At 36.3% G+C, this 12,918-nt stretch overlaps 1 protein-coding gene across 1 annotated transcript in view; it reads left to right on the top strand.

Moving 5' to 3' along the window:
• The window catches only part of COL12A1 (collagen, type XII, alpha 1), a 146,907-nt gene that overhangs the window by 43,951 nt on the left and 90,038 nt on the right, over positions 1 to 12,918 (top strand). The window contains exons 13-19 of the mRNA XM_006896968.1: positions 206 to 478; positions 7,091 to 7,357; positions 7,797 to 7,989; positions 9,434 to 9,555; positions 11,223 to 11,372; positions 11,459 to 11,578; positions 11,679 to 11,843. Coding sequence (XP_006897030.1) covers positions 206 to 478; positions 7,091 to 7,357; positions 7,797 to 7,989; positions 9,434 to 9,555; positions 11,223 to 11,372; positions 11,459 to 11,578; positions 11,679 to 11,843 — 1,290 coding nt within the window. The remainder of the gene's footprint in view (positions 1 to 205; positions 479 to 7,090; positions 7,358 to 7,796; positions 7,990 to 9,433; positions 9,556 to 11,222; positions 11,373 to 11,458; positions 11,579 to 11,678; positions 11,844 to 12,918) is intronic.

Below are 12,918 nucleotides of genomic sequence, written 5' to 3'. Positions count from 1 at the left end.
TCTCTGATTGACACAATGACTGCAACAATGGGCTCAAATGTCAGAGACTATGAGGATGACAGAATACAGTAACTAAAAAAGAAGAAATGATTTAGGAACAGGCAATTTTTATACACCTAGAGTTTGAGTATAGCACTTTAAATAAAAATTAACATACCTATTAAACATCTTTTTTTTAGTGATTCTCTTGTCATTTATTTTCTAGAACGTGGCTCACCTCAGAATTTAATCACTAAAGACATCACTGACACTTCAATTGGGGCTTACTGGACGTCTGCTCCAGGAATGGTTCGTGGCTATAGGGTGTCCTGGAAATCACTTTATGATGATGTCGAGGTTGGAGAGAAAAATCTTCCTGGAGATTCAATTCATACTGTTATAGAAAATCTTCAACCAGAAACCAAATACAAAATTTCAGTGTTTGCAACTTACACTAGTGGAGAAGGAGAACCTTTGACTGGAGAAGCCACGACTGAAAGTAGGTAACATCATGGGTGTGTGCTGGGGTCTCACCACCTCTGTTGTTGCAGCTAGGCACCATTGAGTCAGCACCGACTCATAGTGACAGAAGATATTACAGAAAGAAATTCGGCCAGTAATGGCTATCAAGGGAGCCCTGGTGGCCTAGTAGTAAGAAGTTACGCTGCAATCCCAAAAGCACATGGTTCAAATCTATCCACTCCTCCAGACAATATTGGACAATCTTCTCATGTGATTTATTGCCTCTGAAATCCACTGGAGGGTCAGCTATGGGTTGGTTCTGACTCGATGATACTTAAACAACAGCTGCAACGATTACTATCAGCTCCAGGGACTAAGTGCTTGTGGTTCATCCACTTGTATGTGGCTTCTTTATTTGATGAATAAGGACTGAACAATCGGGGCTTTTTTTTAAAAGCATTGTTTAAACTCAGGTTAATTTAATACCTAAAACTTGGATCAAATTTTATAGTACTGAATTGCTTCCAAAAACTTTAATTTCTTTCTGGTGGAAAGATTGACCAGACAGGAGACCTGATTCATGAAAAGATCAGGAGTCAAAGAATACCGAGGCATGTTTATAACTCTCTGACAGGATCAGCTTCCTAACGTGTCAAGTGAGGATAATTAAAGCTCTTCTTCTAGAGTTGTTGTAGGAATTAGATGGATTAATGATGTATCAACAAAGTGCCAAGAATAATGACTGTCACTGAAAGGTGATTGTTAAGTGAGTAGCTCTTGAGACTATGATTACTATGCAAATTGATAACACTAAATCTTGATGACACTTAACAACAACAACAACAACAAATTGAAAATACACTTAATTTTCTGAGATTTCACATTTACCCCCATCTTACTTGTATACTTCAATTGCAAGCAACCTTTCTACATTAATTATAACTCAGCTAGTTAGACATATATTGAGATTTCTTAGTTCTCTGTTCTAAATAGTTATTTACCACACAGGAATATTTATAAGCATTTATAGAAAAAAAGAACCCTTCAATTATTTTTCTTTTTGGAAGAATTTTAGGGGAAACAAGAAAGAACACCCTGAGAATAGGGCAGTCCTGTACAGCCTTCTATTAGAGAGAAGTGGGGGAACTGATGATTTTTCTCTGGCAAAGGAGCAGAGAGGGATGTGCCAGGAGCCACTTTAGTTAAGTCTTGCATTCTGATGTTAAGTTGTCCTTAAACTAAAATTGTTTTGGCTGGAGAATTCATTTTCTCATCATTGGCAAGGACAGTCGGATATGCCTAAGCTTAAATTTTTATCAAAATAGTTAGATTAAAAAGTAAAACCCATTGTGATCCCACATGGGCAAAGCAGAACTGTACTCCCTGGAGTCTTTAAGGCCAAGGATTTTGAGAAGCAGACGGGCAGACAGACCCCTTTTCTGAGATGTCCCAAGGTTGAAATATCCAACTCTTTGGTTTGCAGTCAAGTGCTTACCCTATTGAGCCTTCCAGGAATTATTAAACTCTTTTTAGGAAACCAAAATTTCTCTGAGAAGACGTATTTCTCAGAGTTTCTTTCACATAATTGGTTTTCAGGCCAGTAAAAAAAAAAAATCCTCGTGTTTGTAAGATATTGGCTGATGTGGTTTAAGAGCTTTTCTATGTAAGCTTTCTCTCTTTCTGGCAGAAATTAACTTGTAAAGAGAAGCTATGGCTGTGGCCTCAGACCATTTGGGACCTAATGCAGTCATTAGGTGCTGTAGAATCAACATGACTTAAGGTGCAGCTCAAGGTGTGGAGAAATTATATATTCATTTCCACAAAATCACCTCCACATGTCTTCTTCCAAAATATTTGAATCTTCAGATAATTTCTTTGAGACTGAAAAATCTCAGAGAATGTATTTTAGCTAAGACCAAGTATGTTAGCAGGAAACTTACACTTTCACTCTCTTGGAACATGAGCTTCTAAGAAAGTCTCAGATTTATTTTTTTGTTATTGTTGTTGATGATTGACTTAAATTTAATGAAGAGAGAACACTTTTGAACTTGGAGCAGACTTGTCAGGAATGCAGTATTCATTTTTGTAGGGACTATGAAAACAGCTCAAACTTCCAAGTAAATAAAGAAAAGATATACATCTTCCTTTCTTCCACTACCATCTGTTGTTATGTTTTATTGTGGAATGTAAAAACGTTCAGAGTCTTATCAGATATCTGAGTTAGGCCTGATACTGAAATAGTGGAAGAGTCATAAGGTATGGAGAGCTTAGAGGATTTACTGGATTATGCTTTTCGATTTTCTGACATGTATCTAAGATGCCATTTTGGAAATGTTTTTGCTACTATGATAAAGACCAGAAAGTCAGCAGATGGGAAATTTTCTATGTCTCCTCTAGTTTATGGCAGCTGTTTTTAGCAGTGGTATAATGGACATTTGAAAGTATATTATGAGAATTACTAAAACATGAAAAGAACGTACAATGGTCGAAGGACAGCATAACATTTTATAGCATGTGGCAAACCTATTAATGATGTGAAACAATATCATGCTTTTGAGCTATGAGAAACCAACTAGATTTTTTTGTTTTGTTTTCTTCCTGAAGTCCAAACATTTTAATTAAAACTGCATAATATATATATGCTGACTTATTTTGTTAGCTTCAGTTACTTGATTTTAAAGAATTTTTTTTTTGAGACCAAACCTTCATCTTTTTGAAGAACAGTTATTTCATACAATCTTTGCCATGTCAATGCAAATATGCAACTGTTTGCCCCCACCCCCAAAAGATGCATTATGAACATTCTCAGGAAGCTGGTGTGAGTGATTTATTCAACTTTTTATCTTAAATACAATCTTGAAATTATAACCATCAGGAAGCATTACAACCTTTTGTACAGAGAAGCCTTTTTTTCTCTTTTTAACATATACAATGTTACTAGGAGAAGGAAGATTTCATTCAATTGTTTTTAAAATAAGGGTAAAAAAATTTTAAAGAATTAATTAATGCCAGGGATAGAATTGAGATTCGTGATGCATGTGAAGACATGAAATACAAAACATTGTTGTTATTGTTGTTATGTGCCATCGAGTCGTTTGCGACTCATAGTGACCCTATGTACAACAGCCCTAAACCCTGCTCTATCCTGTGCCAATCTCATTGCCTCTGACACACCCATGCCGATTACCCCAGTCACTGAATCAGTCCACCTCATAGAGGGTCTTCTCCTCCTGCGCTGTCCCTCCACCTTACCAAGCATGATGTCCCTCTCCAAGGACCATTAGCTGTTGTTAATATTTATAACTAAAATTAGAAAATATTTTAAAGTCCGAGAATCCCATTCTCTTGGGCATATGAGTATCTTTATAGTTCTATATTTAAATGTTCAAATGTTTTCTCCAAAATCTGTTTGAAAGTAGTTTGATCCTTTTGTATAGAAAAGGGTGATAAATCTCCCTGAATAAAAATTTCAGAGATGAGAAGAAGTAAGAAAGCACTTTTATTGCTAGCCTTTCTGGAAAAGTGTTCTACAACATAAATTATTTAATCTTTTTGAAAATTGGTAATGATAATAATTCAAATGTTGTTGTTGGTACCATAAAGGGACTATAACTGACCCCCCAGCAGGTTTTTAGAGGCAGTTAATTGCATGGGAGGAGATTTCGCATCCTTCTTCTGTGGAGCACCTGGTGGATTTGAACCACATGCCTTTGGAATTGCAGCACAGCTTCTTGCCACTAGGCCATCAGATGTCCATAATATTGAAATAGAAGAATATATATTATTTGTAAGACTCAAGATTATATATATATATATAATTATATTTAATTATAATCATATATATATATTCCATTGGAAATACACACACATGCACTTTTAAAAAATAGTTTAGTCACATGGAGAAAAGCAATAGAGAATTAAGAGTTAATTTGAATAAAACAATATTTCTAGAAAGAAATAAACAGATTTTTTCTTTAAACATTAAAAAAAATCTATTTACACTTGTTTAAAATTATATATTTGCTTGGCTTCACAATCAACACTTTTGGTACCAGCAGACAGGAAATCAAAAGACTAATTGCATTGGAAAAAATCTGCTGTCAGGGAAATCTCCAGAGTACTGAAGAACAATGATGTCACTCTAAAGACTAAGATGTACTCTGTCCAGGCCATGCCCTTTGCAATTTCATGCTGTGCATCAGAGAGCTGGCCAATGACTAAAGATGATAGAAGAAGAATTGATGCCTTTGAGTTGTGGTGCTGGAGAAGAGTATTGAATGTAACATGGTCTGCTAAGAGAACAAACAGGTCTGCCCTGGAGAAAGTGAAAACAGTCTGTTCCTTGGAGGGAAGAATTTTGAAGCTTTGTCTAACATACTTTGGGCATGTTGCAAGGAAGGACCAGTCCTTGGAGAAAGACATCATGCTTGTAAAGGAAGAAGGTTGGCACAAGAGAGGAAGACCCTTGATTAGATGGATTGATTCAGTGACTAGGGTAATGGAGGAAGATGTGTCAGAAACTATGAAGTTGGCTCAATAGAGCAGAGGTCAGAGCTGTTGTACGTAGGGCTGTTATGAATCTCAAATGACTCAGCGGCACATAACAACATCAGTAGTTTCATAGAAACATACTTCATACACATATCTTGCCTCGTTGTGGTTTTTTCATATTTCTTGTGGTTAAGGTTTGTCAAGATAGAACAATGTTCCTATGAACAACAGATCTGAACTCTGTCCTGTCCTGTGCCATCTGCAGCCCCTGTGTCAGCCCACTTGGTTGAGGATCTTCCTCTCCTTCACCATCCCTCCACCTTTCCAAACATGATGTCCTCAAGAAATAGCCTCTCATAGTAACATGCCTGAGGTACGCTAGATGAAGCTTTGCCTTCCCTGCGTCCAAGGCAAGAAGGTGCACTCCGGCTGCATCTTCTTTAAGATGTATCTGTTTGTTAGATGTCAGACATTGTGAATTTAATTTCTAGGGAACCAGATATTTTGATGTTCTTATAAGTGCTCTTGAGTTTTGTTAAATTCATGATGCAGTCACTTGGACACATTTTATCTTAAAATTTGCTGAACAACGTTTTGTGCAGGGTTAACTTCGTCCCCTTTCTGAAAGAATTACCCTTGTGAATATTTGAAACAGTGTCCTGAAAATTTTTAGGTTTTCCACCCTGACTTAGAGAAGCATGATATGCTTTGTTTGAGCTCCAGGAATTATTCTTTATGCTCCTTTGATGTGATTAATTTCCAAACCTAGTTTCTTCACATGTATAACTGAGTAATAATCAGCTGGAGATTGAAGGAGAACCTTCAGCAGGTTTTTGTAGCTTTTTCTCTGTTACACTCTCTACAATATGTGCCCTGAGAACAAATTGCCTTAACTAAGTCCTGATAGGCTAAGTCAGTCATAAGCGCTCTGGTAGCCTGATGACAAGAAGCTGTGCTGTAATCCCAAAGGCCTGCAGTTTGAATCCACCAGCTGATCTGCAAAAGAAAGATGGACAGACTCCTTCCATGCAATAAACTGTCTCTGAAAACCCGCCAGAGGGTCTGCTGTGGGTTGATTCTGACTCTATGGTACACAACAACAGGACAATCATGGGACTCACATAATTTGTTTCTCATTGCCCTATGGCTTAATGCTAGGAAGCTACAATACAATCCCAAAGGAATGTGGTTTGAATCCACTAGCTGCTCCATGGAAGGATAGGCAATCTCCTCCCATGTGATTTATTGATGCTAGGGGTCAGTTCCAGCTCGAGGGCAGACAACAACAACAACAACAACAACAACAACAACAACAACATACCCCAAGGAGGGAGCTCTGGTGCCTAGCCCATAGAGAGAGGTACTGATTCTCCAACTCGTCTGTGGGAGAAAGTTGAGCAGTCTGCTCCCACGTGATTGATGGCCTCAGAAACCAATGGAGGGTCAGCCACGGGTCAGTTCCAACTTGATAGCAATACGTTTTGGTGGTTTTTTTTTTTAAATTTTTTTTATTCCACAAACTGGCCTTAAACTGAAATTTATTTTCTCACAGTTAAGGAGTCTGGATGCAGGGTGTCAGCTGTCAGCACTTAGGGGAGATTTTCTGCCTTAGTTGGCTCTGAAGAAAAATCCTTATCTCTTGAAATTTTTCTCCTGAGCAATCTTCGTGTGGCTTGTGTATGGCAGTTAAAGAAATAGCATTAACCATAGTAACTCTGGATAGACATTTATGGAGTGTAACTTTTTTCTGAAAAGATCTGATTAAAATTTCTAACGTTACATTCATGGACTTTAGTATTCACCACAACATTGTTGGTAGAAGAATTCTTGAATGATGGAAATGAAAAAAAATTTCTACAAGCTTATCTCCGGAAATGAATGTTTTCTTTTTTCAAGGCTCTAGAATGCAAATAGGAAATGCCTGCAGTATGAACTTCCATTTTTTCGTTATTAGCCAGATAAACAGAAAACATATTTCTATGAGAGTAGCCTTGTATGTCCTCATGAATTTATGAGAAATCACAAAGTTAAGCAAGAAAGCACTTCACATGTGAGAAAATAAATTATAGATAGTCTCTCTATACATAATTGAGGAAGGGGACTTACATATTTCATGTCATTCAGCAGAGAGTATGTCAATTTTTCTTTTGTCCTACAGTATCCCAAGATTCCAAAACCTTGAAAGTGGATGAAGAGACAGAAAATACAATGAGAGTGACGTGGAAACCAGCACCTGGAAAAGTTGTGAACTATCGCCTGGTCTATCGGCCACGTGGGGGAGGGAGGCAGATGGTTGCTAAAGTTCCCCCCACGGTCACCTCCACAGTGTTAAAGCGACTTCAGCCTCAGACCACATATGATATCACAGTTCTTCCAGTATACAAGACAGGAGAAGGAAAGCTTAGGCAGGGCTCAGGAACAACAGGTATAAAAGAATTTTTGTAAAAGGGTGTATGGTTGTAGTAGATCAACTTGAAAATGTGTAAAGTTGATTCTGTAATAAAGTTTTATGTATTAGAAAGGATGCCTAATTAAGACTTTATTGTTATCAATCTAGTTCCTGGTAAAAGATGCTTTTGATCACTTTGAATATTTTAATGTTAATCTAGTTCTTTGAATTGTGAGAATTCTTTGCTCTTCCATTTGAGTTATCCTCTTTTATGGGAACTTGATTTGGTATGAAATCCTGTGTTATAAGACTTAACCTTTATTATACAATTATACAAGTACATGTTGAAGTATATTTCCAATGAATCTTGTGCATATAACAGCTATTTCTATTAATATTTTATTATAGGAACTAATAAGAAACTCCAAAATCTGAATATTTGGATTAATTCTTTTAATGTTTTCAATCTTTACAGCATCTCGATTTAAGTCACCCAGAAACCTCAAAACATCTGATCCAACCATGTCAAGTTTTCGAGTGACCTGGGAGCCTGCCCCCGGGGAAGTGAAAGGTTATAAAGTCACCTTCCACCCTACTGGGGATGACAGAAGACTAGGGGAGTTAGTGGTTGGACCTTATGACAACACAGTTGTTTTGGAAGAACTTCGGTAGGAATTAACTCTTTTCAAACTATGTGTAAAATAAGTTAATACTTATTTATATGAGTAAGTCATGCACTTAACATGAGGTAGTAGGTCTCACATAAGAATCATTGTCAGAAAAATGGTTAGAATCTGCTGGTGTTACCTTTATTAAGTTTGGTGAAGTTGAAGTTAGGATGTAGAAATAACAGTGGGCACACATTTTTTAAACAATATTTTTAAGTCACCTAGAATGGCTTCTTTTCAACTATATCCTGAATTTAAGAGGTAAGCACTAATATAGATTACTGAAAAGCATTCTTCTCACCACTCATATAGTAATATGGTGGCTAAGTGTGTTAAGTGTTGTGGTGTTAATAAAAAGATTGATAGTTTGAATCTACCAGACAATCTGAGGGGGAAATATGGGCAGTATCCTTCCATACAGATTTACAGGTGGGCAGTCCTCTTTCTGGAAACCCAATGAAGGGTTGCTGTAAGTCAGATCCACTCAAAAGCTGTGGGGTTATACGTTCTAGAGAACCCCAGTATGGAATTCCTCTAGTATGAGGTATGTGAGAGAGAGGGCTTTGTACCTGCTGCTAGTTGATAGCGGAGGGTAAGATTAGGCTGATTTAGGGTCTAGCTTCAGCCTGTGGAACATAAAACAGTGACATTTGAATTTGAATAGTATCCTGCATTCATTACTGCAGAAAGAATGAATAACTGTGCATTGACTTCTGGGAAGCTGGTTTATTCTATTATCCATTCAGCAATATTGACATCTATAGAAATACTTACAATTTTCTTTTATCAAAGGATATCACAAAAACCTCCAAACCCATTAAGTCAAATTTGGCTCCTGGTGACTTTCTAGGATAGAGCAGCATTGACTTACAGAGTTTCCAAAGCTGTGATTTATATGGGGGCAGACTGTTTTATCTTTCTCCTGTGGTGGTTCAGCCCGTTGACCCTTTGGTTAGCTGCTGAGTGTTTAACCCTGTTTTGGAATGTTCGAACTACCTCCTGGTCTTCTTACCAGGGGCTGAGAGTTGGGGATAAAATTTAGTGAACTTACTTTGTGTCAGACATTGTCCTAAGTGCCTTAAGCTACTGTGCTAGGTATTTGGATTATTTTCTAAAATATTATTTTTTAAAGTCCATTATTTAGAAACAGTAAGAGTAGAGAGAGTCTGAAGCTTTTGTGATGTACTCGGTGGCATGATGCGAACATCACATCTGATAGAAAAGAAAAGCAGAAACTGGTGCTGGGCACCCCTGCGGTGGCTGCTGGCTGATTTCTTTCGATACCTCATATAGTTAAGCACAGACTAGAAGGGTTAGAGATTTGTGGTATAATAACTCCCCCCTGAGTGAAAGTTTGCAAATAAAAACAAATGCCTTTTTACTAAGCAAAAATGCTATCACTTGAGGCAATTCTACGTGCAAATTACATATTTTAACATTTTAGGGCAGGCACAACCTATAAAGTAAATGTTTTTGGAATGTTTGATGGAGGAGAAAGTTCACCACTCGTTGGACAAGAAATGACAACCCTTTCTGATACAACTGTAATGCCAATTTTATCTTCTGGTAAGAACATGAATTACATTCTTCTAGGGAAACTCAAGATTTTGAAAGTACTTCAACTGTCAACTTCTAGGTTAGTTATACAGTGAAAAGTGACTATAAAAAGGAAATGAAAGTTTATTTAAATTACATATTTTTAAAAGCCCTGAAAATGTCTTCATGCATGCTAAACAAACTGACTTATTTTTCAGGTTTCTTTTGTCAGCATTGCATTAGTTGCATAGTACTGTGTTGTTCAAAGTTGAGCTTTCACTAAATGTAGAGAGGATGCATTTATTTTATATCTTTTTACTTCATAAAATACATTTTTCTGTCATAACATTGACTATAGAAATGATTTATTTGGGCTGGGAAGGCAGACTTAAATGTACCTAACTAGATGAGAAAGCTCAAGTTTTTTTCTCAGTATTACAGTCTTATACATGAAACTAATTTTTAACTTTATTGCTGGAAGTAGTACAATTTACTTCTAAATATATTTTCAGCAATTTATAAAAATAAGTAAATCTGGGCAGAAGAAGAGCTACTTTGAAAGATTTAGGTGTTTGGAATAGTATTGGGAATACTCAATCCTGATTTGATATATATTACATGGATAACTTTTTAGTATGATCGGTATTACTTAATTTTTAGGAATGAGGGGTTTTTATTTGATTATTTAATATAAAGATCAAATAGTAAGTAGTATGATAAGAAGTTCGAAAACTAGTAGCTGTTAACATAAACTGGCTAATGAGATTATTTGAAAAGTAGGTATGGATTATAAATAAGAGTAGCATTTTACTGTTTTGCATTAATGTTTAATTGTTTCTCTTGTGATGTTATTAACTGACATATATTTTTATTTTGTAGCTTGTGCACTGAGGATATTGGGATTATTCTCTCTTTTCCAAACATTCTACCTTTTTTATCAATGTTTGTGCTTATCTCTGTGCCTCTCAACTTGTATATTTGTTTGCATACTTTTTTCCTAAATTGTGTTCTTTCTCTCTTGATTTTTTGAATGTGCAAACTTCATTATCCATATTTACTGGATTATTTTAGATAGTAGATGATAAAGTTACACAATTTAATAAGATACAGTACTGAAATCAGACTTTAAACAATGTATCTTTACTATGAAAAGTTTAGTTTTAGCTCATGTATTTACTCCATAATATATATAATACAACAACATTTGTATCTTAATCGGTCAACCTCATAGTTGATGGCTAATGCCTTCTATGAGGTGTGGAAAAATACACTATTTATTGTTAGATCACATTAAAATGTTATTAAAATCATTAACACCTTATATAGTCAGATTCTCACTATTATAGAGCTTGAGTTTGTGAATGCATTCTAATTTATAAAGTAGGTTTAATGAATATCTCACAATTCTATGACTAGGGTTAGGGAATATAATGAAAGATGAAGGGAACATTTGCCACTGAATGAGCACTGGTAAAATTGATAATTCTTATTTGAGGTTAATCATTCATATGGATATAATTTCGGAATCTTGTGCTCCAAGTCACTGAGCTACACAAGTGAAACAGCCAGGCAACACTGAGTAAAATATTGGGGTACAAGTGTAGGCGATGGGGTTAGTGGCTGAGTTGTGAATGGAAAGTAGCCCTGCCAACAATTTTCCCCTTACTGTTTGTACTGTTGTCACCATGCCGCGCCAGGAATGGAGTGCCTCACCAGAGCTGAAGCAGACATTGTGCTACTGGTGGATGGATCATGGAGCATTGGACGGGCAAACTTTAGAACTGTGAGGAGTTTCATTGCTCGTATTGTGGAAGTCTTTGATATTGGCCCCAAACGAGTACAAATTGGTAGGTTCTGCTAATACTGAAGATATCAGTAATTTTCGTTATGACTGTGTCTGTTATGTATACTAATGCCAATGGTGTTATGTTAGCCCTTGCTCAGTATAGTGGAGACCCCAGGACAGAGTGGCAGTTAAATGCTCACAGAGACAAGAAGAGCTTGTTGCAGTCTGTGGCAAACTTACCTTACAAAGGGGGCAACACTCTCACAGGTGAGTGAAGGTGGACCAGTGCTCTTCCAGCTCCTGCTTTTGCTCAGAGTACATGGGTGAGGACAGATATGACTGATCATCTTTTTGAAAATCCCACTAGGCATGGCATTGAACTTTATTCGCCAACAAAACTTTAAGACCCAAGCTGGAATGAGGCCCCGAGCTCGCAAAATTGGTGTTCTCATCACTGATGGAAAATCTCAAGATGACGTTGGAGCACCTGCAAAGAAACTCAAGGATGAAGGCGTGGAGTTATTTGCTATAGGTAAGTGCTAAGATGTGTTGCATGCAATGCCCCTGGGATTGCTGATGTGCTGCTGATATTTTTGTAGTTAAAATATTATTTAAAGAATGAAAAAGAACTTAATATTCTCCTTATCATATAGTTTATCTTTTACTTTTACTTTTTTACTTTTCTTCTTCCAATGAGATAAAATGACATGATTTCTTGGAAAATAATAGATTAAAAAACATAAAAAATGATACTACAGGTATTTCTTGGATTATAAACATCTGATGTATAGCCAACTTGCCCTTTAAGCAAGGCTTTTAGTGATTCAAATTAGTTTTAACATGGCTGGTGAAGCAATAAAAGAATAGACCTGAAAAAAAAAAGAAAAAGAATAGATTAAAAGAAAAATATGTAGCAGTAACAAAATTGAAGAATATTACTCCTGTGCTTTCCATGATATCATGCGATCATGTTTATTTTATTTTAAAACTGAAGATCTTTATTGAGGGCCTGGACTAGGATAGTTACATAGGTACAGAACAAAGATGGCCTCTCTGCCAGATGCTGGAGAAAGATATATTTTTGTGTAGTTGAAACCTTAATGACTGTAGGTAAAGTCTATAAATGTCCCAAAATGGCTACATTTATGCTAACAATCATGTTTATTTGTAATAGGTATTATTTTTACTTTCCTGGAGTAAAACTGACAACATACCTTTTTGTTGTTTTTGAGTGGGAGCTAAGTGCTAGAAGCATTTACAAGTTAAAATGTAATAGTATTAAATTTGTTTGTATCTTTTCTATTTATATTTTAAAACAAAGAATAACTGTTATTGGAGAAAATAATATATATTGTAAAAAGAGCAAGGTCGTGTGGGGATCGCCATGCCTGTCCTTTTCCAACTCCACAAAGAGAACTGTCTCTGTCCACAGCATCAGTAACACAAAACTAATTCCCACGAGGTCATGCTCCTTTACCTCTTTCTACTCCTTTCAACTCAATCATACTGCTTTGCTGGGCCCCAAATCCAATACAATAGGTCACAAACCACACAAAATCATATTGGGGAAGTAAAAACAGTTTTAATCCAGATGAATAATAGAATAC

This window comes from Elephantulus edwardii, unplaced genomic scaffold (assembly GCF_000299155.1).
Source record: "Elephantulus edwardii isolate Elephantulus edwardi_28Jun2011 unplaced genomic scaffold, EleEdw1.0 scaffold00194, whole genome shotgun sequence".
NCBI lineage: Eukaryota > Metazoa > Chordata > Mammalia > Macroscelidea > Macroscelididae > Elephantulus > Elephantulus edwardii.
This window is presented reverse-complemented; position numbering and strand designations above follow the sequence as displayed.